At 43.6% G+C, this 27,998-nt stretch overlaps 1 protein-coding gene and 1 long non-coding RNA gene across 5 annotated transcripts in view; one reads left to right on the top strand and one right to left on the bottom strand.

Annotated features, from left to right (window-relative positions):
- The first annotated feature begins 3,438 nt into the window (after window positions 1-3,438).
- On the top strand, window positions 3,439-18,346 carry LOC116661191. The gene is made up of 4 exons (XR_004316991.1): window positions 3,439-3,953; window positions 10,277-10,362; window positions 11,343-11,463; window positions 17,542-18,346. It is a non-coding gene; the product is annotated as an uncharacterized LOC116661191 (long non-coding RNA).
- LOC116661190 (translation initiation factor IF-2-like) overlaps window positions 9,585-27,998 on the bottom strand; it is a 72,844-nt gene continuing 54,430 nt past the window's right edge. Inside the window, exons 2-4 of one of the 4 annotated variants that reach the window (XR_004316989.1) lie at window positions 26,918-26,973; window positions 14,094-14,233; window positions 9,585-9,639 (exon numbers count right to left, since the gene is read on the bottom strand). Coding sequence is in view for 2 of the 4 variants with exons in the window: in XM_032472643.1 (XP_032328534.1) it covers window positions 26,945-26,973 (29 nt within the window). In the remaining 2 variants the exon portion in view is untranslated. Of the gene's footprint in view, window positions 9,640-10,110; window positions 10,182-13,697; window positions 14,234-26,917; window positions 26,974-27,998 lie in introns of those variants that run through there. The other 3 variants (XR_004316990.1, XM_032472643.1, XM_032472642.1) reach the window with 3 other exon arrangements.

Raw genomic sequence — 27,998 nt, 5'->3', positions numbered from 1 at the left:
CGCCCTCTGCTACCCCAGGTTCACTGGTTGCACTTCCCCGTGCAGGCTGGCTCCCAGGATGCTGGTGCGGTATGCCCAGGGATCGGGAGCGGGGTAGGGGGTGGGTCGGCTGCAGAGAGGGCGGGAGCGGGGGAGTGGTTCTGCTCAGGTAAGATTTGGATTCCTACCGTGTCCCCCTTAGGCTGCTCTGGGGGCAACGTCTTCTACCCCAGGTTCACTGGGTGCACTTCCCCGTGTTGGCGGGCTCCCGGGATGCTGGCAAGGTATGCCCAGGGGGCGGGTTCGGGGGAGCGGGCATGGCGGCTGCAGACAGGGCAGCAGGGAAGGATGAGGGCAGCCCACGGAAGCCTGTGTATTTCCTGCCTTGTCCCCCTCAGCCTGCTCTGGGAGCGCCCTCTGCTACACCAGATTCACTGGGTGCACTTCTCCTTGTTATCTTCCTCCCTAGAGGTGGGCTCCTTGTACCCTGATGGCAGTGGAAGGTGCAGGGGCTGGGCGGCTACAGGGGGGGCTGCAGCGAGGGGCGGTGGCTGCCCAGGAAAGCCTTTGGGTTACTTCCCCTGCTCCCCTGAGCCTTCTTTGAGGACGCCATCTGCTACCCCAGGTTCACTGAGTGCACTTCTCCGTGCACTCCGTGCCGGCTGCAGGGATGATGGCGCGCTATGCCCAGGGGGCGGGGCGGCTGCAGACAGGGCAGCAGCGAAGACGGGGCCTCCCAGGAAAGCCTGAGGATTTCCTCCCGAGTCCCCCTCAGCCTGCTCTCTGGGATCCTTCTACTGCCTCAAGGTGGCATTTGACATCCCTCCAGGTCAGTCGAGTCCTGGGAGGCTTCGTCCAATACACAGAGAGACACACATATAAATAGAGAGGCAGACACACTAGTCTCTTCATTCGTTTATTAACAAATAGATATACTAACCTCCTCCTCCTCCTCCTCCTCCATTGGGTAGGTACACGCATACATACATAGAAAGACAGACTCTCTCTCACACACACACACACACACACACACACACACACACACACACACACAGAAGCCTCTTTCTACTCCTCCATTAGGTAGGTAGATCGACACACTAATCTCCTCCTCCATTAGATAGATCGTCAGACATATACACACACACACCTGCCTCCTATTCCTCCTCAATAAGGTATGTAAGTAGATAGACAAGGTAACTTCCTCCTCAAACACACGGATAGATGAAAAGACACACTACCCTGCTCGTATGCCTCCACCTGGTAGGTAGATAGATAGGTAGATAGATAACAGCGACAGACAGACTACCCTCCACCTCCTACTACAATAGCTTAAATAGATAGGCACACTAGCCTCCTCCTCCTCTAGTAGATAAAGAAACAATTAGACAGACTGAGAGACAGACACACGCAACTCCTTCAATAGAGAGACAGACGAACTCACTAGCGTCCTCCTACTTCATTAGATGCATCTGCAGACAGACAGACAGACAGAAAGTCACGCTAGCTTCCTCCACCTCCTCCTCCATTAGATAGAAAGTATAGAAATGGACAGACACACACACACACACACACGCTACCCTCCCCCTCCTCCTCAATTATGCAGATAGAGAAACACACTAGCCTCCTCTGCCTCCTTCGTTGCATAGATAGATTGACAGAGATGTAGGTAGGCAGAGAGAGAGACCGACATTCTAGCCTCCTCCTCCTCCATTAGATAGACACACAGAAACACGCAGACATGGACTAGCCTCTCCCCTCCTATAATGGATAGATAGACTGTCAGGCAAGCAGGCAGACAGACAGACAGACACAATACAGGTGGAGTGCCGCCAGGGGAACGGTGTCAGGGACAGCGTGAGGGGACTGGGGTGCCCCTGGAGAGCCAGAGGTTTTTCTCCCATGTCCTCAACGGCCTAGCCTGGGGGCGACCTCCGCTCTCCCACGTTCGCCAGACTCAAGCCGTTTAATCAGCCTGCTCTTGGGAGCGGGCGTGGTGCTCTCAGTGAAAGAGGATAGAGGTGGAGGGTGCGGAGGCACTGCAGCTAAGGGGGCTGCCCTGGCGAGTTGGTAATGTTCCTCCCACCTCCCCTTCTCCTGCCCTCGGGACGGCCTCTGCTACCCCAGGTTTGCGGGATTGAAGTCTCCTTGTCAGCCAGGTCATGGGAGGCTGGCGAGGTTCCGTCAGGGGCTGCCGTGGAAAGGCGGGGCTCCCCACTAAACCTGAATATTTGCTCCCATGTCCCTCTTGGCCCGACCTGGGTTCTGCGTCTCATACCCCAGGTTCACTGGCTGCACATCCAAGTGCTGGCTGGCTCCCTCTAGGCGGGCGCTGTGCCCTCAAGGGCGGTGGCGCTAGCGAGGGCGGGGAGGCTGTAGAGAGTCCGGCAACGGGGGGCGGGGACTGCCCAGGGAAGCCTGTGGGTTTCCTCCCGTCTGCCCCTCAACCTGCTCTGAGTGAGGTGTCTGCTGCCCCAGGGTCCCTGGAGACTTGTCCTCAGGTGTCTGCTCCTGAGAGGTGGGCGTGGTGCAGTCAGTTATCTGGGGCGGGGGCAGCGACAGGGACAGAGACAGCGACAGCGGGAAATGTGAGGAAGTCCCCCGTCTAGCAGCATGGAGCAGCCCCAATCCTGCCATGTCCAGCGCTGCTGCTGCCACTGCCGCAACCCCGCCCCCCTGGCGACAGCCGGCCTGCCTCCCAGGGGCAGGCTGAAAGGGGGGACACTGCTTACAGGAAGGTCTGGCAGCAGAGGCCAGGCGGCGGGGGAGGTGAGAGCAAGTGGACTGGCTCTCCCAGGGCTGCCGCCCTCCACCTCCGCCGCCGCCGTCGCCACCGCCACTACTGCCACTGCTGCCCGCTGTCCATCCCGGGGGCCAAGGGCCGGGCTACGGGGAGGGCTGCACCCTCCCTTCCCGCAGCAGCATCAAGCAGCCAAGGCCCACTGGCGAGCGGTGTGTAGCTCAGGACCACCTGACCCATGGGTTCAGAGGAAGCAGTGGGCTTGGAGGTGGGGTAGGGGGAGGGATGGGGGCGTGGGGGTGGGGCAGAGAACTGGAATGGCCTCAAGCCCTGCCCACCCGCCCGCAGGGGCCCGTCACCTGGGACCCAGGGCTGTGTGCCTGCAGTGGGCCCCGGGGATCCCTGTCTGGCGGCTGTCGCCGCGGTGATCGAAGCCCGGACCGCCCTGCTCCTGCGAGGAGAGGGCTGAGGGGGTCATCTCGGGTAGGGGTGCATTCCGGGTGTGGGGCGATCTGGCGGTGAGGGCGGACAGGCTGAGAGGGAGGGGTTGCTGGGAGCGGAAGTGACCCAGCTGAAAGGTGGGGGGTCATTCCGAGGTGAAGGGTTAGGGGAGTATCTCCAGACGGTGGGGGAACCTGGGGTGAGGCATGTGGGGTGAGCCTGGTTTGCAGGGGCTGTAGCGTAGGACCTAGTGGGGCGCAGAGCTGGGGCGGGACTTGGGTGTGAGGATAAGTAACTTTGTGTTGGAGGTGCAGTGGATCGGGGACAGGGCGTGAAAGGGGGTGGGGAGGCATTGACTGGGTGGGGGTCGGCGAGCAGGGGTAGTGGGGCTGGTGGGGTGTGACCTGGCCCCTGGGCCCGTGGTGGTCCTACTTGGGTGCCGGGACTCTGGAGGGGGCGTGGCGGGGCGCGTTAGGGTTGGGGACCTGGCCAGCCCTGTTCGCGGGTTGGGCGCGCCCCACCGCCCCAAGCTCCACCGGCCCACCGCCCGGCCCTACTCGCAGCATCCCTACTGCTGGAGTCCCAGCCAAGCGTCTGTGCTGCGGGCAGGGGGATGGGAGGGGGGGGCGCTCACCGCCGCTCGTGCGCAAGGGCGCCGGGACGCCGGGGCGTGCCCAGAACGTGAGGAAGCTGGGCGGGAGCTGGGTGCTCCTGGACCAGCTCCCGGAGCAGGAAGGCTTCCTGGGGTCTCGGCCTCCCGCCGCTTGCTGTCGCCTGTGCTGCCTTCGCTAGACAGGTAAGGGGGCGCGCGGGTAGGGGAGTCATCGGGTGAGGCCTGGGCTGTGCAGTTGGGGAGGCGCCCAGGGTGGGGGGAGGGGTGCGTCGGTGGGGTCCAGGCCGTGCATCCAGGTTGGGACCCTGAGGCGGGTCCCGGGGCCCCCCGCCCTGGTTGGGGTGCCTACCTCCCCCTCTATTGGCTGAGCCCCGCGGCTTTCTTGGCCGCCGCTCATAGGCGGGTTTGGCAAAGTGTAAGCAGCCCAGGGAGATGGGAAGGTGCTGGACGGCCCCGGACTAGCTGAGACTGGCCCTCAGGCGTTGCGTGGCCTTCCCGCGCGGGTGGCCCTGCCCTGGGAGTGGAGGCCGCCCCGGACCCTGTGGGGCACAGGCGAGCTGGGGCAGAAGCAGGGGCAAGGCCGGGCGTTTGGGAGCTTGTTAGCCTGCCCCCGAGATCCAAAGCTTCTGACCAGTGTATTTTCTGTCTGTCGAGGTCTCTCCCTCCTGTTTTGCACAGTGCCTTCACCAAACGACATTCCCACCGACAGTGTAGGAGGGGTCCCTTTTCTCAGCCTCTGTAGCATTGATCCTTTGTGGGCTTTGGAATGATGGCCACTCTAACTGGGGTGAGATGCCACCTCATTGTAGTTTTGACTTGTATTCCTCGGATAATTAGCAACATGGAGCGTGTTTTTTCTTGTGCCTCTCATTGGTGGCTGGTATGTCTTCGCTGGAGAATTGCTTCCTGAGGTCGTCTTCTGCCCATTTTCGGATTGGGTTGTCTTCTGTCCGTTCAGTTGGATGAGCTGTTTCTATATTGTGGAAATTAACCCCTAGTCAGTCTCGTGTTTGGCAAATATTGTCTCCTAGTTTGTAGGTCGTCGTTTTGTTCTGCTTCTGGTTTCCGTTGCTGTGCCAAAGCTGATGAATTCAGTTTGGTCCCGTTTGTGTGTCTATTTTGGGTCAGTTTTCTGTTGCTTGGGTAGACTGCCCTAGGAGAACATGGCTGAGGTGTACGTGGGATCCTGTTTGGCCTATGTTTTCTTCCGAGAGTTGTGTGTTGTCTTGTCTTATGTTTAAGTCTTTAAGCCATTTTGGATTTATTTCTGCGTATGGCGTGAGGGAGTATTCTAACTTGATTACTTTACATGCAGCTGTCCGGTTCTCCCTACATCGTTTGGGGAAGAGACTGTCTTTACTGCGCTGTACGTTCTTGCCTCCTTTGTCGAAGATTAATTGACCCAAAGTTTGCGGGTGTGTTTTTGGGCTCTTATTCTGTTCCACTTATCCCTTGGTCCGTTTGTGTTTTCCTCCTCTTCCACAGTTGTTGGTCAGAAGTACTACAGCTGTGTTGCACGTACACAGTATATTGCATGTAGTTATATACTTACAGTATATTGCACATATTTTTTAAGTTTCCACGTATTTACTACTTGCTGATTCTAGGAAGAGCTTAGGTTTCTCAGCTTACATTGTTATCAGAGGAATAAAGCCAGCTACAAAATGAGAATCCACTGAAGGTGGCAATCCAGTCATAAAGGACAGTCAGATATGCTTATACATGTTCAAGAAATCAAAGTGACAGTTAGTCCTTTGGTGGCCTTATCATGTTTGTTACTAGTTTTTAGAGTCCTAGTGTAGTTTTCTTTCTCTTTCCCGTCCGCCTCCGTTAGAATGACAACCTTCAGGTCCGTCCATATCACCGCAGATGGCATTATTTTCTTCTTTTTGTGTGGCTGAGTAGTGTTCCGTTGTGTATATGTACCACGTCATCTTTATGCGGTCACCTGGCGATGGACATTTGGGTTGTTCCCGTGTCTTGGGTGTGGCAAATAGTGGTGCCTTGAGCCCTGGTGTGCATGTGTTATTTTGAATTTTATTTTCCTCGGGATATATGCCCAGGAGTGGGATTGGTGGATCGCATGGTAAGTCCATTTTCAGTTTTTGAAGGAACCTCCGTACTGTCCTCCATCGTGGCTGCACCCGTCTATGCTCCCACCAGCAGCGCGTGTGTGTGTGCAGGGGGGGGGATTCCCTTTTCTCCACACCCCCTCCATCATCTATCATTTGTAGACTTGTCAATGGTGGCCATTCTGGCTGGTGTAAGGTGCTATCCCATTGCAGTTTTGATCTGCACGTCTCTCGACAAGTGGCGATGCTGAGCATTTTTTCCTGTGCCTATTGGCCATTTGTGTGTCTTCCTTGGAGAATGCCTTGTGTAGGTCTTGTGCCCAGTTTTGGATTGGGTTGCTTGTTTCCTTGGTATGAGGGTGTATGAGCTGTCTGTATGTATTGGAAATGAGTCTCCCATCCGTCACATCATTTGCAAAGATTTTCTCCCATCGTGTAGGTTGTCTCTTCATTGTGTTGATGGTATCCTTAGTTGTGCAAAAGCTTGTGAGATTAATTGGATCCCGTTTGTTGATTTTTGCTTTGATTTCCTATATTCCAGGTGCTGGTTCAGAAAATACACTGCTGTAATGTCCGCCCTCGACTGTCATGCCTATGTTTTTTCCTCTAGGAGTTTTACGGTATCTGGTCTTACGTTGAGGTCTCTCGTCCGTGTTGAGTTGAGTTTCGTTGTGTACGTGCTGTCAGAGAATGTTCTAATTTCAGTCTGTTACAAGGTAGCCATCCAGTTTTCCCAGCACCACTTACTGAAGAGACTGTCTTTCCTCCATTGCATATTCTTGCCTCCTTTGTCATCGACTGATTGAGCATGCGTGCGTGGGTTTATTTCCGGACTTTGTGTCCTGTTCCATTGATCCCGTGTGTCTGTTTTTGGACCAATACCGTGCTGTTTTGCCTGTAGCCCTGTAGTATCGTGTGAGGTCTGGGAGGGGTATTCGTCCAGCTTCGGTCTTTTTCTTCAGGAATGCTTTGGTCATTCTGGGACTTTTGTGATTCCACGTGAAGTTTAGGATGCTTTGCTGTAGTTCTGTGAAGAATGGGGTGGGTAATTTGATAGGGATCGTATTAAATCTGTAGCTTGCTTTGGGCAGTGTGGCCGTTGGAACATGACGAATTCTTCCAGTGCAAGAACGTGGGCTGTCTTTCCACTTCCTCAAGTCCTCTTGAATTTCCTCTGCCAGGGTTTTGTAGGTCCTCTGCATAGAAGTCTTTCACTTCCTGGGTCCGATGTACTCCTAAGCATTGTCTTGTTTTGGATGCCATTTTAAAAGGGATTATTAGTTTCGTGTCAAGAAATGCCACTAATTCCTGTACGTTGTTGTTGTGTCCTGCTGCCTTGCCAAATTCTTTTCTCAGCTCTAGTCATTTTTGTATGTGGAGCCTGCAGGGTTTTCTGTCTATTGGATTGTGTCATCCAGATAGAATGAGTTCTCCCTCTTCTTTTCCACTTTTCTTGTTCTTGTTCAGTTGCTCTACGAGGACTTCCAATACCCTGTTGAGTAGAAGTAGTGCGCGTGGGCATCGTTGTCTTGTTCCCCATTTTAGCAGACAGGCTTCCGGCTTTTCTCGGTGGAGTATTGTGCTGGCTGTAGGTTTATCACAAATCGCTTTGATTCTGTTGGGGATCTGTTAACTCTATAGCCAGTTTGGTAAGACGGCGGGCTGAGTGTGGTCAGGGGGCTTGGGAGGATGGTGGCGGTAGGAGCAGCTGCGGGAGAAGGGGGGCTGCCCCTTGGGAGCCATGCGTTTGTTCCCATCTCCCCCACAGCGTGACCTGGTGGTGGCCTCTGCCACCCCAGTTTGACTGGACCCACGTCTTTAGGTCAGGCGGCTCCCAGGAGGCTGGCATGGTTGGGTCAGGGCCCAGGGCGGTGGTGGGGTGGTGGGAGTGAGGCTGCCCTGTGCAAGCCGTCGCATTGACTCCCATCTCGCCATCGGCCTGGATTGGGGGCAGCGTCTGGTGCCCCAGGTTTGCAGGACTCACGTGTTGAGGTCAGCCTCCTTCCTGGAGGCCTGCGCGATTCGGCCAGGGAGCAAGCAGCAGGGAAGACCACAGCGGCGGCAGCTGATGCGGCGGTGGCGGCGGCAGGGGCGGTGGGAGAAGAGGGCGCTGCCCTGGGCCAGCCTGTGGCTTTGCTCCCATCTCCCCCTCTCCTGGCCTGGGGGCAGCCTCTACTATCCCAGGTTTGCGGGATTTAAGTCTCCTCAGCCAGGTCCTGAGATGTTGTTGAGGTGAGATCAGGGGATAGGGCCGTCTTGGGTAGCGAACTGACTCGGGTGAGTCAATCAGTTTGCTCCCATGTCCACAAATGCCTGGCCTCAGGGTGGCCTGGCCTGCCCTAGGTTGATAGTATGCGTGTTTCCAGGGGTGACGGCCCCCTGGAGGCGGGTCGGTAAGGTCAGGGGCTGCAGTGAAGAGGTGGGGCTGCCCCAGTGAGCCCCTGTATTTGCTCCCATCTCCCCCTTGGCCAGGTCTGGGGTCGGCCTTTGCTACCCCAGATTCACGGGGTGCACATCTCCATGTCGGCCGGCTCCCGGGAGGCGGGCCCAGTGTGGTCAGGAGGCAGGGGCAGCTGCAAATCTATGTTGTCAAAGATTATCTTTTTAAATATTAATCATGAAATTCTTTGTTTTTTATTGTCCTTAAACAGCTGGTGACTGTAAATGAGGGCCAGATCTAGCCTTTTGTTTGTTGTCTACTGTCTCAGGGGCAAGTGCTGTTCTGTGTTGTGTCTGTGTGACTAGCGCAGTCACTGGGTGTGACAGCATTCTCCACACTGGGACCCTTGCCTCTGCACAATAGGATTTGACACTTCTCATGGTGTAATGTTGGAAAAAAATAGGAAGGTTTTTACTTGTAATAAGATACAAAATAATTACACAGTATCTTCTCTTTTTAATATAAAAGGCAGAGAAGTCAGACCTTTACTTTTCTCTCTATAAAGTGCATGAATAAATTTAACATACATGTCCCTGGAATTATTTTTAATATCCGTTGGGTTAATGACTCAAATTAGTAGAAACATACCTTTCTCCTGCTCTGTCGTCTAAGCAGCCCATGATGCCTCTCTGTCTTCCATTTCTGATTTCTGACTTTTAGGTCATTTGCTTTTCTGCATGTTTGCTCTGCTGTTGCTTTAAGCCAGAAACCCTTCTTTCTGACACCTCTCAGCTGTTGCATTAGGTTGAGTGTTCAGTACTGCTGTGCTATTTACCATTGGGATCATTTCCTTTATCCATATTAAGCGATAGTTACACCCACTGGTATTTCTGTAGAGAAGAAAAAATCACTTTGTGCCTTTTTCCTTTCTTCATAAAATCAGTTCTCTCCTTCAGTCAGGCTACTCTGAGTCTGATAGACGGTTTAGGGGCAGGCAAGCTCTTTTCCCTCAAGTCCTACTGAATATCCCTGCCACCTAATTAGTGATTCTGCTCTGATATTCCCTACTTTTTTGTTTTTAGTTTATTTAAGCAACTCTATTCCTTTTGGGGCATGCTTCAAATGCTTCAAGTGGTGACCTTGTTAATGAGTCCAAACTCATTCTGCTCGCTGCACGACAGGTCAATAAATCAGGAGATGAAGTGTTGGGGGCAAGGAATAGCGGCTTTATTCAGAAAGCTGGCAGACTGAGAGGATGGCCAACTAATGTCTTGAACCATCCTGCTCCAGTCAGAGTGCAGGCTCCTTTTACACACACACACAACCAGAGGTGGTGTTGTGGTTGGTAGGTGCAAACTTCTTGCTGCAGGAATTCTTTGTTCCTGCAGCTGTCCATGTGTGTCAGGCCATGGTGTCCCTGTAAACATCCAACAAAACAAAGGTTATTTTCTATTTTGCAACTTGCCATCTCTACATAAGTGCAGAAGTGCTGACATCCTTAAAGGTCAGAGCCCCGAGAATTGGCTCTACTGTGTATTTCAGGCTAAAGGCAACATTGTTTCACAAAATGTGCAGAGCTGGCAAGACTGAGCCTAGAAAACAGGGCACAGGGTTAAAGCCACAGGAACAGAGCTAATATGGTGTCAGATTTGTTCTCCTCTATTACAACCTGAAGCATTAGTTAGAAAGATAGCCCATTGTAAGGCATTCTTACATAGTCATATGTAGAACTTGGCTACTTCTTACATTTAGAGTTGAAAATTGTCCCTCAGAATTTTATACTACACAATTTACAGATTATACAGAGGAAGAGGAGGCTGTATATACTATTTTCTTTTTAGGTATTAATCACTTAGTCATGGGTATCAAGAGAAAAGGAGACTGGTCACCTTGTTTCTCTCCTTTTTTTCCCACTCTTCTATGACACTTTTATTCTTTTCTCCAACTTTGAAAATTCCACTGTTAGTAATGAAAGTTACAAAATCAGTTAAGAAAATACTTATGAAAATCTTAGATCATTATTGCCATTAGATCCTTTGAATTCTTTCTTCCAGAGTTTATTTCTTGATGGGAAGAGGAGGAGTTTAATAGGGAAGGACGAGTGAACAGTGACATCAGGTTTTCTATTGTGGATGACTGGGTGAGTAATCATGCCACAGACAAAACAGCAGATCCTGGGAGTAGAACTGGTTTTGTTGGGGAATATAATTAATTCATTTGAGGTTGTGTTAGATGTGATTTACATATAGACCAGTCTGAATGTCTATTTGGGAGTTTAATATTCAGAAAAGAATTAAGGACAAAAGACATAGATCTGCAAATCACATGCATATAGGTAATAATTAAGCAAAGGATCTTGATGAAATTATCCAGCCCTCCCCCCTAAAAAGAGAGGTTTTTAAAAGAGGGCTAAAGATGGAGTCCTGAGGTGAGCAATGTACCATAAAAGATGGAGAAGTATCCATCAGAGTGGTGGGGAGAGGAGGGCGCTTAGGGAAGAAACAGTTCCCAGGAAAGGGGCCATGTCAGATGTCTCACAGAGCGAAGAACATTATAACAGTGGAAGAAATTTAAAGGCTGGATTTGGCCACTAGAAAATTACTTTTTTGTTACAGCAGCTTTAGCAGGATATTGGAACACATATTGGATGGCAACGCTAGAGTGAATGTCAGTGGAAGAAACACAGAAGATGAGATGCTTAGTGGGACTGGGAGGCAGAGAGAGAGAGCGAGAAAGAGAGGCAGAGGAGAAACAGAATCCTTGCAAAATAATGTCACTCTGAGAAATTTAGGAGTAGTTGTATCCAGTGCAGAGACTGATTATGGATGGTGGGAAGAGACAGTAACTAGTGGAGTGAGATCTTACAACCACGTCAGGACACGTCTCTGCCTGCTGACAGTGGTTAGCGCCTGTTGTGATTTCATGCTGGTGGCCACGTGCTACCAAGGTGTGTGTTTCACTCTGTCTTTATCTCATCATATTGTCCCACAGCCTTGTTCACCATTTCTGGTAGGCTAAGGGATGACAGGTAGGCTAAGGGATGACATTAGTGTTTTATATTTTCATGTATTTGTGTGGTCATGCTAGAGATGACATTTATTTCAAAGATATTTCTTACAGACAGGAGCAGCAGTGACATTGAAGCTCTACATCAGGCTTTTGTCATGCAGCCCTTTGGAAGATGCAGATGAACAAGGAACTGAGAGTGATGCAGGGGGAAATACCAAGAGCTCAGCAAAAGGTAATCCTCAGGAAGGAGGTCCTCTAAAAACATCTACACTACGGAATCTGGTAAAAGCGTCTTCATGTGAGACCCTCTCTGAACAGTTTGCAGTGTGGCGTAATTTAAATATAATTTACTGTAGGGATTGTTTCTCAATCTGTTATTTATAGGGTTTGTTTAAATGGAATCTGGGAATCATTGGCTTAACTATAAAGTTAGAGCTGAACATAGGATAAAACTTTAATTCCTCCTATAGTATGTCTTCCCAAATTAAGAAATCACTTAGTATTTTCACATTATTTATGCTTTTCCCTGAACATATGCTAAAGTTATTTTTTAAATAGAGACGGTATTTGGGATCATCTAAATATTTAGTGTGTGTGTGTGCACGCGCGCGTGTGCGTGTGTACACCCATACTTGTATATTTGATGTATGTAGAGGGGACGGAGAGAAAATGTATAGACATATAGTTCAAATGTAAATACCTAAGAAGATCTTATGCAAGCAGGTTTACAGTGGGAAGCTGGGGTGATTATATGTGCCATTTTGTTACCTGTGTCAATTGGAGACAGTGTCATTTTGGTGGTATTAGACATTAAATTAGGCAATTTACATAACATTTTTGGTTGCTGTTTTAGCTTTCCTCCCCTCTTGGATCTGCCCATGGCAGAGGAGCTGATGAAACCTGTCAGAATAGATTCCTTTGGGGCTGGTGGTTTTGATTTACAGCTTGTCAGGTGTGAGCTTTTTGGAATGGACTGTGCAGGGTGTTTATTTGTCACTGGGAACTTTTGGCATCATTTGTTCTGTGTAGCCATCCCTGGTGAACGATTAACGGGTAGCTAGTATGAGTTTATCTGTGAGACACTCCCCTCTTCCTTTAATAATAGTCTTTATCAACTGGTTTATCAAAATTCTTCTAGTGCTAAATTTTTTTTTAAAAAAGATACTATTAAAAATGTTAGTACCATTGGGTATGTAATCTTAAAGCTTTTCACTGGAAAAATAAAATCTCATCAGCTTTAAATAGCTCAGGGACAGTTAATTCAAATGGTGAGAGAGAACATGAATTTTATTCTGTATATGAGTCATCCATTTGCTTCTTTTTAAACCAGTTAGTTTTGCACTTAGTCACAGGCCAGCCATCGTCTCCCAGGGTGAGTTCTTTGGTCACAAGAGAAACGGGCTTTGTGAAAACATTCTGGCTACAGTAGCTTTTAATGGAAGCTTGTGGGACCTTGCTGTCATTCACCAGCACAGAGTAGCATGTCAAAATAACCTTGTCGCAGGACAAGTGTCACATCCATTGTCTCATGAGATCCACATAATAAGTAGGTCAGGCATCTTTATCCCCGTCATTCAAGTGATGAAACTTGAGATGAACCAACTTAGTGGCAGGGCTCTCACAAGAACCAGATGATGACAGCTAACATTTTTACCCCTCGCTTACTGTGGCTTGATATTATGCAAGGTTCTTTAAATATTAGATTTCATTTAATCTTACAGCAGCCCCATGAGGTATATTCCATTATCATCTTTCATAGATAAGACATCTAGGCTTAAAGAGGTTAAATAAATTATTCAAATCACATGGCCATAACCCAGCAATGCACATGGATTGTCAGGTCTTTGATCTCCGTGAAATATTTTTGTGAAAAGCCTGTCATCCATTCTTGTATCATTTGTTCATTTGTGTTTTCAACAGGCAGGTTTCTGAGCCCCTCCTTGAACCCCAAGCTCATCATGAAATCTGCCTGCAGTGATTCCCTGGCCTTGTTTGTGCTGCGTGTGCTAGCTGAAAGGGACGCACTGTGGCTCACTGAGCCCCGCCTGCCTGACCGCGAGCCTCGCACTCTCCCCTGGTCTGCGGTGCTGGGGAGGGTTTCACGGGGCTGAGTGGGCTCCCTTGTCACTGCTGCTTGGGGCTACACTTGGGTCACTGAAGGGATTTTTCTACACATCTTGTGTCTTTGTTGGCATAGCTGACACCATTTTAGTAATGTGAGTTCTAAATAGAGATGTTTACATTTGTGTTTAAAAGCCGAAACAAGTATACTTACATTAAAGGCATAACAATAATTATAGGAATGTCAGTAGTAGAAAGTTGAGTACGCGTATCCAAAACCTCTTTAGTAAACCATAGGGTAAGTAACCCTAGCTGCTGTTAACAAACAATCCTTCAACTTTTAGTAGTTTAACATCATCAGCAATTTCTGTCTTACTCACATCCTAATTCCATGTGTCTCAGTGGAGTTGGGGGTGGGACTCTGCTCCACATAGTCATTAGGGACCCAGGTGGCTTTCTGTCATCAACACATGGCTTGATATCAGTTGATAAGGAAAGGAAATAGATGGTTAGCATGCTTCCTTTTAACAGCCGAATCACAGGTGTGTTACCTCCCTTCAGCCCACAGTGTGTGGGTAAGAACCAACACATCCAGCTCAACTAGGTCCAAGAGGGCTAGGAGGTGTGGTTTGCTCGCGTGCCCAGAAAGAAAAGTAAATGCATTTGGAGGCATCTAGTCAGTCTCTGCCAGAATCTCCCTTTCTAACAGCCAGATATCCTTTCCACTCTTCCTCGAACAGAGACCTGCTCAGCCCCTCCCCAAAGCAAACAGCCCAGAGTCCCGTTCAGAACGGTATCCACCTGAAAGGCCAGGATTTCCAGTTGAAGCACAGTTCTTTGTCAGGCTTCAGTGTAGCTCCTCATTGTCTACTAATCCGTGAATTGAAAGATGTTACCTCCTCACCTCACCCCAGTATGATGGTGAATCTGTAAGACTAATCCTGTTCAGAAAGGAAAAGAATGAGGAAACTGTAGCAATCAGTAGTGCAGCTTGGAGAGCCATTGAATGCCCTTACGAAGACCCCCTACCTTCAAGTTGGGCATTTTCCTATAATTAGGACATTATTCTGATCTTAAGGAGGAACTGCTTTATAAATATATTGTTCTGTGGAGCTCCGGGTTCCAGTGGTCTTGTGTCTCTTCACCATTGGCTTCAACTGATGTGGGTTTCGGGGGAGGGGATGCCCATCTTTGAGGATGCACTCTTTTCTCCACCCGCTTTCTGCCTGCAGGTAGGTGGTTCTAAGGCTGCCAGACAAGTCTCTAGCCTTTCTTTTTTTTTTTTTTTTTTTTTTAAAGTAGAGCTGTGGTTTCTTTGTCATCTTTGTCATTACAGCTCTTTCAACAATTTTTTAGGATTCTGACCTATTTGGTTCCAGTTAGTCCATGTGCCAGTAACTACAATTACAGAACATTAGGTTTTGGGTTTTTTTCTTTTCTTAGTTTAATTGCAGCTGTCTGGTTATTATGAGGAGCAATAATTTTAAGTTTGAAGATGACACCTCTAATGTGATGTTTGCTGAGGGACTGAGTCACTCTTTTCAACCAAGAATTCTCGTGAAATCTTGCTGCTTCATAGCATTTTTCAGTGCCACCCACTGAAACTATTTAAGCATCACGTAATTGATAACATACTAGACATCTCCACTTTGAGCCTTAACATGAGCAGGGTCCTCTCAGAGACCCTTTGTCCCCACCACTTCTGTCTCCTGGGTTGCAGGACCCTGGTGGGACACTGAGTAGTGGATTTTTTTTTATCTTTTGCTCATCTCCTTTCTCCCTACCCTTTTAAAAAATTCCTATTATCTTTTCTTTTCAAGTTGAACTATAGTTGGTTTACAAGGTCTTAATTTCTGGTGTACAGCTTAGTGATTCAGTTACACATACATATATACATGTTCCTATTCATACTCTTTTTCATTATAGGCTGTTACAAGGGATCGAATGCAGTTCCCTGTGGTGTGCAGTAGGACCTTGTTGTTTATCTCTGTTATATGTAGTAGTTAGTAAGTTTCTTTCTACCACCTCATTTTTTCTCTTCCGAGTTTCTTCTCCCCTGCAAATTGCATTCTTTCCACGTAAACTTCTGTACGTTTAGAACTTCCTGTTTGGTTTCTGCTGCTCTCATAAAGAAGAGGAATAGAAAACGCTTCACAAGTCTAGCAAATCAATAGTATTTTAATAGCCAGGACCTCTCTGAGTGTCTGCACAGCAGCAGATGGGCCACTATCTGCCACCTCTGCTCGCTGCCCTGCACTTCCCAATTTGGTGGTTTAGGTACTTTTCTACTTAGGTGGATGATGCCGCTTTTGCCAAATTCAGCACGATCATTGGACAATTTCTTGGAGCCCAAAGCCAGCTCCACTACACTTCTGCTTGGTGAGGCTTGGTGGCCTTGGCGTGGGGCAGGAGTTGTTGATTCATTGGGCCTTAAACTGATGATAAATCTGGAAGTTGGGCAGTAGGTCTAGGCTGCCTGCATAGAGCCGTTGCGGGGTGTGGGTGGCCCCAACACTTACGGGAAACCTACAAAAAGGGTGTTCCGTAAACTCACGTTGGGAGAGGCTCCAGAAGAATGCGGGGCAGCAGGAACGCTGAGGTCCGTGTGAGCTGGCTTCAGCAAGACCTCTGAACACTAGACACAGAACCCGGCAACCTGCAGAGTGCTTCTGCTTCTCAAGACACCCATTTCCTGCTTGTCCTTTCATCCTAAAGGTCTAATGTGTTGCATCGTCAGCGTTTTTTGAGACGATTCACCCCCCACGAGACCGTGGCAGAGCCCTTCTGCGGCGATGCACTCCGTCACTCTGATTGTGCAGGTTTCATTCTCGCACCTTTATGCAATCCTGCATCTATATATTTTTTCAATGATAATAAGATTTTAATTGTAATTTCATCTCCCTTCAGCAGGCTATAAAATGCTCCAAGAGGGCTACCAAAGGCAGCTTTGACACATCTTCCACGGAGAGTTGTCTTAGAATAGATGAGCCCAAGTTTCAAATGAAGATTCCAGGGTCAGGAGAGCCCCCCACCTGCAACGGACTGATTTTTGTCTGAGACAGAAGATAAAGGAATCTAGGAGGGAGCTTTTCAGTTCAGCCACACTTCTTTCGACCGGTTCCCTCAAAGACAGTGTGGTGTGTTCCACACAAAAAATATAATAGTCTAGTGATAATAACCATTTTCTGTGTAACATCTTTTTTTAATTAAATAAGTTATATATTTATAATAGATGACATTTAAGTTGGAGTGTGGTCACAGTAAATCTCCAGACCTACACAGGCATATTTGGATTTGAGATAATGGTGTCTTGTCTGTTATCCCTCAAGCTAAGATAAACCCAGGTCCCAGCTAGAATGTACATCCGTTAAGGCATCTTAAAAACAAACAAACAAAAAACCATGTTCTTCATGCTCAAAAGACGGAAAGGGAAATAAGTGGGAAAAAAGTCCCAAAAGAGGTGCATTTAATTCTCCCTAATTTAAATTTAAGTGGTACATCTTTAAGGCCATAACGATATCCCCCCCCCCCATCAGAAACGCTTCCATCAGTGAATCTCCTTAATGTTGATGCTGGTTGTTGCAGTTCGAAGGAATCTGTATTTAATCAGAAAATGCTTCAGTAGAATGACCTACCAGACGGGCCCCAAAAACAAAGCACAGAGGCATCAAGCCACCACAGACATTTGGTGCTTAGAATAATAAAAAGACTATAAAATTAGATTAGTTGAGTCTAATTTGGAATTGGTATATTCCCCATGCACCCTCGCCGCTCTTGGGCAGGTAAAGCCTTGCGATTTAGCACTGTGTCAGAGTAGAAGGCTGCAACTTCCAGTAAAAGGGAGCCAGGGAGACAGACAGAGGGGGGAAAGAAGCATTCTGGGAGGTCACGGAGGGCAGAGCAGGGACCTCCAATGATGTACAGGCCTTCGGCTTTAAAGAAATTGTTTCAGTGGCATGACGGTAACAGCTCGTAATGAATTCGATGTCCTAATGTAATGAGATGACTCTCTTCTGCCCCCCCCCTCCAAAAACACAATTAATATTTACTGAGACCTGACAGCCTTAGGAGCACTTGTCTGTGTGGCTCCCCCAGTTAGGGCACAGAGGCGAGCAGCGTGGCAGGCAGGCTGGCTCTGCATGAGCTCCTGGTGGGGACAAGCAGAACCGGGCACTCGGGGGACCGTGGCCGGCTGGCTCCTTGGTGCTGCCCTGTGCAGCCTTCATGCTCTCCCTTTGCTTTCCTGCAGGCAGCTGGACAACCACTGCATTGGCTGCATTGAAGATGGAGCCTTCAGAGCGCTGCGCGATCTGGAGATCCTGTGAGTGCCTTTTGTGATCCCTGCCTCGTGTGCGTGCACGAGTGTGTCCAGGTGAGGAGGGGAGAGGGGGAGTGTGTGTGCCGGGGGGGTCCGTGTGGACACATTTCTGTGTCTTCTGCTGCAGAGCTATTAAAACTGGGAACCGGGGAGATCCCTCCGGCTCGCCTTGGCCGAAGTGTTTGTGGACAGCAAAGTGTGGTTTCTCACCTCCCACGGTCTAGGGTTCCTGCTAACTAAGTCTCAGTTGAGTCCTTTCTCCCCCAATGCTCCCGTGGTATTTGTTACTGGGTGAAACAGATGGGCTGGAGTGAGACCACCAGCGCCTGCCAGAGCATTCAGGGAGAGTCTGCATGTGGGCTTGCAGAGAGACAGGTTACAGGTCTGGGAGATGAGAAAGGGGTTGCACCAAGGGTTCAGCTGGAATCATCCAGAATCAGAAAGAGACTTTGGCACAGGACCAGGGGGAATGCCAAGCAGCCTGGGAAAGTCCAGTCATTGCCACTGTTCTGGGGATCTCATCTCAGGTTTAAAACCAAAGTTTAAGCAGTAACCTTAAAGTGACGGGGGTGTGGGGGAGGATGAGAGGTGACGGACGCCTTCCCAGAAGACCACCCTGTGTACCTCATCTGGGAAAAATGTGTAGCTACCTTTCTGTGTTCTGGATTTTCTTTTTTTTTTTAACTTTTTTTATTGAGTTATAGTCATTTTACAATGTTGTGTCAATTTCCAGTGTAAAGCATAATTTTTCAGTTATACATGAACATATATTCATTGTCACCTTTTGTTTTCTGTGAGCTACCACAAGATCCTGTATATATTTCCCTGTGCTACACAGTACAATCTTGTTTATCTGTTCAACACTTTGAAATCCCAGTCCCTTTCCACCCCCCATCCCCCTGGGAACCACAACTTTGTATTCTATGTTTATGAGTCTGTCTGTTTTGTATTTTTGTTTTTTGGTTTTGTTTTGTTTTTTAGATTCCCCATATAAGCAATCTCATATGGTATTTTTCTTTCTCTTTCTGGCTTACTTCACTTCGAATGACATTCTCCAGGAGCATCCACGTTGCTGCAAATGGCATTATGTTGTCAGCTTTTATGGCTGAATAGTATTCCACTGTATAAATGTATGACTTCTTCTTTATCCAGTCATCTGTTGATGGACATTAAGGCTGTATCCACGTCTTGGCTGTTGTAAATAGTGCTGCTATGAACACTGGGGTGTAGTGTCTTTTTGAAGTAGGGTTCCTTCTGGATATATGCCCAGGAGTGGAATTACTGCACCATATGTAAGTGTATTCCTAGTCTTTTGAGGAATCTCCATACTGTTTTTCTTAATGGTTGCACCAAACTGCATTCCCACCAGCAGTGTAGGAGAGTTCCCTTTTCTCCACAGCCTCTCCAGCATTAGTCATTTGTGGACTTTTGAATGATGGCCATTCTGACTGGTGTGAGGTGATACCTCACTGTAGTTCTGATTTGCATTTCTCTGATAATTAGTGCTACTGAGCATTTTTTCATGTGCCTATTGATCATTCATATGTCTTCACTGTAGAATTGCTTGTTTAGGTCTTCTGCCCATTTTTGGATTGGGCTTTTTTTTCTTATTAAGTCTTATGAGCTGCTTATATATTCTGGAGATCAGGCCTTTGTCAGTTTCATCTTTTACAAAAATTTTCTCTCATTCCATAGGTTGTCATTTTGTTTCGCTTATGGTTTCCTTTGCTGTGCAAAAGCTTGTAAGTTTAATTAGGTCTCATTTGTTTATTCTTGGTTTTATCTCTATTGCTTGGGTAGACTTCCCTAGGAGAACATTGCTGAGATGTATGTGAGATAATGTTTGACTTATTTCACTGGGCATAATGCCCTCAAGATCTACCTATATTGTCACAAATGGCATGATTTCCTTCTTCATGATTGAATAATATACTCTATTGCAAATGTACATTCAGAGATTCAATATATAAAATATCAGTGGTATATATATGTATAATCTAGTCATCTTTACATGGACACATAGTCACATGGCCATTGTGAATAATTTCCTTTTCCTTCCAGTATACACCCAGAAGTGAGAGTGCTGACCATATGGTGGTTCTACTGGTAATCTGTAAGGAATCTCTACCTCCATACTGTTTTCTATAGTGGCTATACCAATTTAGATTCCCACCAGATAATTTTAAAAACACCAGATTCCCAACAACCAGATAATTTAAAAAAAAGAGTGCACAAGGGTGCTCTCTCCCCACATTCTCTACAAAAGTTTGTTATCACTTGTCTTTTTGACAACAGTCATTCTACCAGGTATAAAGTGATACCTACTTGTGGGTTTGATTTGCATTTCCTTGATGATTAGTGATGCTGAGCAACTTTTCTTGTACCTGTTGGCTGTCTGTATGTCTTCTTTGGAAAAATGCCTATTCAGGTCCTCTGCCCATTTTTTAACCCAACTGTTTGCTTTCTGCTATTGAGTGTATGAGTTTTTAATAAATTTTGGATATTAACTCCTTATCAAATAGATGGGTTTTGCCTTTCATTTAAAAAATGAAAACAAATATATGTATCTGTATGCATGACTGGGACATTGTGCTGTGCACTAGAAATTAACAAATTGTAATTGACTGTATTTCAATTTTTAAAAAAAGATGTATGGTCTGCAAACATTTTCTCCCATTCCATAGGTTGCCTCACATATACAGTCAGCTAATATTTGCTAAGGGAGCCAAGAACACTGAATGAGGGAAGAATAATCTCTTCAATAAATGGTGTTGGGTAAACTAGTAATCACACACAGAACACTGAAACTAGACCCCTATCTGATACCACTCAAAAATTAACTCAGAATATATTAAAGACTTAAAACATAAGACCTGAAATCTTTAAAACCCTAGAAGAAAACATAGGGAAAAATTTCTTTGACATTGGTCTTGGCAAAGATTTTTTTGGGTATGACATCAAAAACAAAAGCAACAAAAGTAATGTTGTTTTGCAAACTAGCCCCTGTACATGGAGAGCAAAGGGAGACCAAGGGAAAAGGCAGACCACTCCAGATTGGTAGGTGGCAGTTTTAATGAGCAAGGGAACTTACATAAGAGGCTTGGGCTTGGATGGACACAAGATGAGTAGATCTCTGCATCTGCTTACCAGAACCTTAAAAGTTTATACAGAAGCCTTAACTGGGTTCAGTCATGTACTTAGTTCAGGTCTAAACAACACCTTACTCTTCCAGTGCTATGTCCTTGAAACAGCTCCTAGTGTGGGAACAGTGGGTGGAACACACATTCCAAGGAAGTGAAGAGGTAAGGAGCCTCCAATTGCATGGGTCACTGATCTGTCACGTCCTCTCAATGACCTCCTCCAATAAGCAAAAATAGACAAGTGGGACTACATCAAACTAAAAAGCTTCTGCACAGCAAAAGAAACAACCAGATAATTTAAAAATTTCAATAAATGGATAAGACTTAGATAAAAACCTTGGTAAAAATGACCATAACAGATAGAAGGAAAGATGAACAGAGACAGAAAAATTTGGTAAGCTGGTATGAAATAAGGATATATAGATGGCATAAATTATGGTAACACCAAATAATATCCACAAACTTTGAAAATAATGTTTTTAGTTTGTTATTAAATAAAGAATGAAATCACAACAATTAATTATCCAAGGGGCACAAAAAGTAGAAAGTAATGGTTAAAATACATAAGGCTTCACAGAGAAATTGGGCATGTATCTTCAGCAACATTCTCCTGAGTACCAGATTGTATGTGAAACTAAAAGCCACACCTTCTAAGTGCTGCCAGCTTCACCATACAGTGAAAAATTGCTTTTAACTTCCCACCCACTCCCCTTCACCTGTCAGTTCCTTTAATAGAAGTTTAGCTTCCACATACATTCCCACACATTAAAAAATCAATGGAAAAACATTTTAACTAGCAATCTAATTGCAATCAATTCAGTCCAAATGTGTCGGGGGGAAAAAAAAAAACTTGCCAAGACTGGAAGACTTGACTCTAACAATTCTTTCAAATTTGAACCAAACTGTAAATTGAAATTAAAATTCTGGGGAGTTGAAACAAATATAATTTTTCAAACGTGCTTCCTTTTTTGCTCTCAGCTTTTCATAACCAACTATATTTTAAGGAAGATGACTGTCAATCTAATATGGTCTACATATAGATATTTTGGTCACATAAATGATAAATACCATTAAAATACTCTCAGTATCTCATCCCTGGGTTCCCTTACATTTTGCACTTTAAGAGACCAAACTAAAATTAAATATAGTAATTGTACAACCACCTAGAAAGAGGAAACTAGCTATGGCAAGTGATATTAATGTAACAGTATTGAAGCTTCTGTCAATAAATAATTAATATTACTGAACATATGTAGATAATCTTTAAAGTAAATTAAATTTTACTTTTAGGAACTCTTCCAGCTGCATAGGGCTCATTGATCTTTTTCTCCCCCCAATAACTACTTTATTTAGGTATTTCTAGAGAGAAATTATGACACAAACTGACTAAAACAGTAAGGACTGCCTCTAATCTCACATAACACAGATTCCAAGGTAAGGTTAATACAGGATTGGTTAATCTGAGGACTCAAAGACACAGTTGAAAACCAAAGTTTTATCCTGAATGGTCAGACTGCCTGTCATCATCACAAGATTCAGAAGTTTAAAGCATTATATTTGGACACAACATTACTTTAAAGAAGCTGTTTCACCTTGTATGTCTGATTTTAGATGTGAGTAAATTATTCACCAAATACCTCCCACCTGCTGGACAATTTTCTCATTAATTATTAACCAAAATTTTACCACAGCCACTTTTAAATATAATTTAATTCAAAAAGCTAATTCAAGATTAAAACTTAGCCCTGATGTAGGAGTAAAGTCAACTTCGTCCCAGCAGAGTTTCTATTAAGAAAAAACAAGAAAATATTTAAATAAAAAGTAGTATGTTTTCACCTATGGCGATTCATAAAGTTTCTAAAAATATCCAATATCATATTAAAAATCACTAACTTTAATTTCTTCTGAAGAATTAAAAAAAAATTAAAAGGATTCTGACATGGTGCCAGAAGATTTCATCCAGGATCTGCCATTCCCCAGTCACATAACCTTGATAAGGTTTTAATGTTTCTTGAAACTTATTTGCATATTTGTAAAATGAGAATAAAATTAGTAGCTCTATATAGTCTTTAGATGTTGAGGGTGGAACAGATAAGGTATTTCAATGCACTTTATAAATTATAGTATATTACATTGAAAGGTTAATTATAATCATTATTTAAGCTTTACAAACAGCAGCATTATCAGTTTTCACTGCCAGTAAAGAAACAAGTTGGCACTGGCAAAGCAGTGAAGAGTAGGCTATTCAACAGCATGTATTCAGGCAACAGAATATTATAGAATTTTTTTTTCTTTGTACCTACCTAATTGCACTGATTTCAACCCTAGGATGTGTTATCATATAAATATACTTAGCTATATCATATAAATATACTTAGCAATAATAGCACTAGTTGTTGTTACTTGTGCTTGTTGTCAGTAAATACACAAACACAGATGGAAAAACAGCATAAGTACATAGTATGTGTAAGCAGCATGTTACACGTATCCTGTGTACCTAAAGATAAAATTAATAGATACAAAAATCCGCTACGACTTACAAGAAATTTTGCAATATATTTGAAGAGAACCACGGATACATAGAATGCTTATGAAGTTAAGCACACGGAGTCAGGAAGAGCTAGATTCATGTTCCAGCTCTGGCAAAGGTGTGTTTTTAACCTTGGACAATGTATTCTGTACTTATAAGCTTTCACAATCTTTTTAATATACCACATGCTGCTCTCAAACTTGATTCCTTTTTCTTTATTCAGAATTAAGAAACTGACACATTAATATAATAAAACAGCTTGGATAAAAGAAACTATAATATATGACTTGTCAAATCATGAGTTGTTTACAAGATTCTGTATGAGTTTATAGCACTTTGGGGGAAAAAAGAACAAAATCTGTAGGAAATGGCTCTACGCATGGGCTTTCTACAATAAATAAAATTATCCATTAAAGAGCGAATAAATTCAAACTACTATCAGTATAAAACCTAAACAGTTTAATCAAATCATATATAATTAAATGTATCAACCTAAATATGTTTTAGCTTTCCTTTTGTCTTCTAAGAAATGGAAATACATGTTCACTTTTTATAGCACCTATACAAAATCTAATCATCTGCTTTAGGCTTCTTAAGCATCATTAAGTAGAGAGCTGAGATAAGAACCATTTAATGTTACTCTAACCCTGAAGCTATATAAAACTTTGTACCTTTAGTTATTTAAAAAATATATGAAAAACGTAACTATAGTACATAGCTTCCATATTGTCACTGTACAGAAAGGAAAATATATGAAACTTTACAAATTCAGTAAGATAAAGGAAAGGAAAAGGAAGCAAAGCAATTTGTGGTAATTATAAAGCATAAAATAACATTAAAGTCATACATCAAAATATATTAGTAGAATCAAAAATATAAATAGATTAAAATCATTTTTAAAAACAGCCTTAGATTAAACAAACAAGTAAAACAACTCAGCAAGCAAAAAGCAGAAATAACTAATACAGATACATACTGCTAACAAAGGATCCACAAAACAAAACTACACAAAAAATTTGAAAATAAAGAGGTGACAAAAACTATGCAAAGCAAATTACTCATCAAAGCAGCTAGCAGAGCAAAAATAATATTTCATTACATGGAATTTAAGAGAAGCAGCATTAATAAGAATAATGAGAAACCATTAAGAAAAAGTGAATAGAAAGAACTTAAATTATAAATTCTGTGTGTTCCAATAAGCATCAAAAATGGTTACTGGGTTATTGAGCCAGAGTTCAGTTTTCAAGGAAGTGATAGTCTATGAAAGATCAATAAATTGACAGTCAACTTAAAGACAGTATAAGTATTTATTTCTAAACGACTTTGGGAGAGCACAGAGTGGTACCCAATTCAGTCTTATGAGAAGGGTCAAAGAAAGCTCCTGAAGGTAATGTATTTTAAGTAGAGGAAAACACCCAAATTGAATTTAAACAAAGACTAGTCCATGCAGAAATGAAGAGGAAACAACCTTGAAAAAGGCTTGGAGAAATGGGAAAGAAAGCATAAAGCCCTCGGGCACCGTCAAGCACAACTATAGCATCTACTACAAATGGAGAAAGCTCGGAGGAGAGGAGTGACAATGAATCAGAAAAAGAGACTGAGTAGATAATGAATCCATTTATACTGAATTTGGACTTTTTTCTGAGAAAATAAAAAAAAAATTGAAGACATTTACACAGGAAGGACACAGCCACAAAGTACTGTAGAAAGGATTCTCTGGTTACAGAGTGGAAAACAAGAAGAAGGAAGCAGAGTTGTGTAACACATGTAAGAGATTAAGATGACCTAAATCAATCTTATAATTCTGCGTGTTCCATATGAAAGTGGAGTTCAGAAAACACTAAGTTCAATCTCTCATGGCAACAAAACTGAGAAGTTTATATATTCATAATTTCAAGAGTTTCCATTTCTTATCACTTGTATGCATGGCTGTCTCTAACAGAGAGCTTTCTCATTCAGAGAGATGCTTGAGACATTTCTTCTTGATAAGACTTAATGTGCCTGCAATATCTTGGCAGGTTTTCCATTTCCTCGATTAGTTAGTACATGAAAAAGTAGGAAAGCATGCATTTACCGAAGATACTAGTCAATCAGAAGGTAATGCATAAAGGGAGTAAAATACGGTATTCATATTTTTAAAAATTCATTGCTTCATGCAAATATTGTACACACATAAGTACTTAGGAAAAAAAACCCTGCTGATAACTTCTGTATCATGAAAATTATATATACATATACATGTACACATGTATGAATAACAATATAGTGAAATACAATGAATAACAATATAGTGAAATATAATGATAAGTTCTGAACACGGAATTTCATGATACATTACTTTATGGCTAAGACTTATTGAATGTCAGTGTACATTATAAAAATAGCACGACTGAGAAAAGACACTAATAAACATGATAGAATTCTAGAAAAAGCTAAATCAATATTGACACTGAGATCAAGAGGTATTAATAATGAAGAAGCATGTCAAAGATAGCAAAATAAATAATTCAGAGAACTCCAAGATAATCTTTGTACCAGTTCCCAAACAGAAAAAAAAAAACCTTTATTATTTAACAACCAGTACAATGTAACACACAATCTTACAAATTATCTGTGTTTTAGGAAGTGAAGACCAGGACTTTTTTGAAGATATATTCCCAAAAATAAAGGTAAGATAAAATAATATACAAAGCAGTATCTTGCTTACATCTGCTTTACTTCATTTTCACTCTCATTATTACCCTAATCAAGGCCAACTTAACTCTTACCCAGACACCTAAAACAGCCTTCTCAATTAAATGATTCCATCATTACTCCAAGGATAAAATCTAAATTGCTTAAAACAACTTGAAAGGCCCTTCATAATATTTTGTATGCTTTAAAAAAATCATTTCAGTTTTGCTTTTGTATCAGTATTCTATTGTAGTATAACTGATATACAATACAGTGCATATTTAAAGTAAACAACTTGATCAGTTCTGAAACACATATACTTATTTGAAACCATAACCATCCTAAAGACAATGAAATCTGCTACTCCCCAAAGTTTCCCTGTTCCTCTCCTTATCAACTCTCCTCGTAAGATCTCCCCAGTCCTTATGCAACTACTGATCTGTTTTCTGTCGCTACAGATTAGTTGGCAGTGTTTAAATTTTTAATAAATAGAATCATGTAGTATTTATTTTGTTTTGTCTTGCATCTTATACTTATCCTAGAAAATTTTTTAACATTTTTTGAGTTATAGTCATTTTACAATGTTGTGTCAATTTCCAATGTACAGCACAATTTTTGAGTTATACATGAACATACATACATTAAAAGTTTTGAGATTCAGCTATGTAGTTGAATCTATCAATAATTTGTTTACTTTTATTGCTGAGTATCAGTCTATTGTATGAAAGTACCATAATATGTTTATGCATTCACCTGTTTATGCATATTTAAATTGTTTCCTATTTTTTTCTATTTTGGCTATTTTGAATAAAGCTTCTATAAGTATTTGTTTAAAAAGCTTTGTGTAGGTGCATGTTTTCATTTCTCTTGAGTAAATACGTACGAGTGGAATGGCTGTGTCATGTGGTTGACGTATATTTAACATTTTAAGAAACCGCCAAACTGTTTTCCAAAATTGTCGTACCAGTTCATACTCCAACGAACCACCACTTCAGTTGCTCCCCATGAGTTTCCCAGGCACTTCAAAAACAAAGACAAAGACAAAATATCAAGTATACAATAAAGGTATTTCTTTTTCTATAACTCAGCTGAAGCTCTACAGATTTCAGCACAACTCTTTTTCACAGAGTAACAGCTATTGCCTCAAGATAACTCTGCTTTGTAACTCTGGTCTAGGCTGAGCCTGGTGTAGATAAACACCTCACGTTCATTCTTAGAACTGTGGATACTGGCCACGTATACTAGGTGTATATTTCACACCATCCTCATAATGCAGCTATTAAACAAACAGCACAAACAAACCTAAATCTCTTTTTCCCAAAATTCAATTTGTAGCTTTTGAATATATGTGGTTTCTGCCTAACAGCAGAAAGCAAATAATCTATTTTCAAAGACACTTAGTCAAATCCATTTAGATACTATTTTAGGTTTAAATTAATAAGGTGACAATAAATTCAATTATAATTACTCAGAAACCATGTTTCCAGTTAAGCCATTTATGAATGAGTTATGAAAAACTTACATATGAGGAATTTTCACTTTCATTACATCACATAGTAGTTATTACTTTCAGTGAGGTAGGTATCACTCTGTTTTAAAGACAGAGAAATTGAAACTTAGAAAAGTACACTATGTTTTCTATGGTTATCCACTGAATCAGTGGTAGAACCAAGAGGCCTTTCAGCTATACCAGGCCCCCTTTTTCTTGTCAGGCTCTAGTTATTATAATTTAGATGACACACATTTGGCCCTGTCCCTTTTGGAAATTAGGAGAATTTTAAATCTATGCTCAGGAAACCAGAATTATAGAGTCTTGAGCAACTTGCCTAACTGACCTGTGCTTCAGCTCCTCTTTTAGAAGATAACCTGGAAAGCTAATGTAATATTTAAATGGCCTTCCAACTCAACATTCTAAGATTCTATTTTAGCAAAAGGAAAACATTAGCAAATGAGAGCAAAGCAGGAAGACATTTTATTCTATATATTTTCATCTAACAGTATTTACAAATTAGTTTCTAATAAAGATGAATATAAATGAAGAGACA

This window comes from Camelus ferus, chromosome 33 (assembly GCF_009834535.1).
Source record: "Camelus ferus isolate YT-003-E chromosome 33, BCGSAC_Cfer_1.0, whole genome shotgun sequence".
Classification (NCBI taxonomy): domain Eukaryota; kingdom Metazoa; phylum Chordata; class Mammalia; order Artiodactyla; family Camelidae; genus Camelus; species Camelus ferus.
Note: the sequence above shows the minus strand (reverse complement) of the source record. Positions and strands in the feature narration are given on the sequence as shown.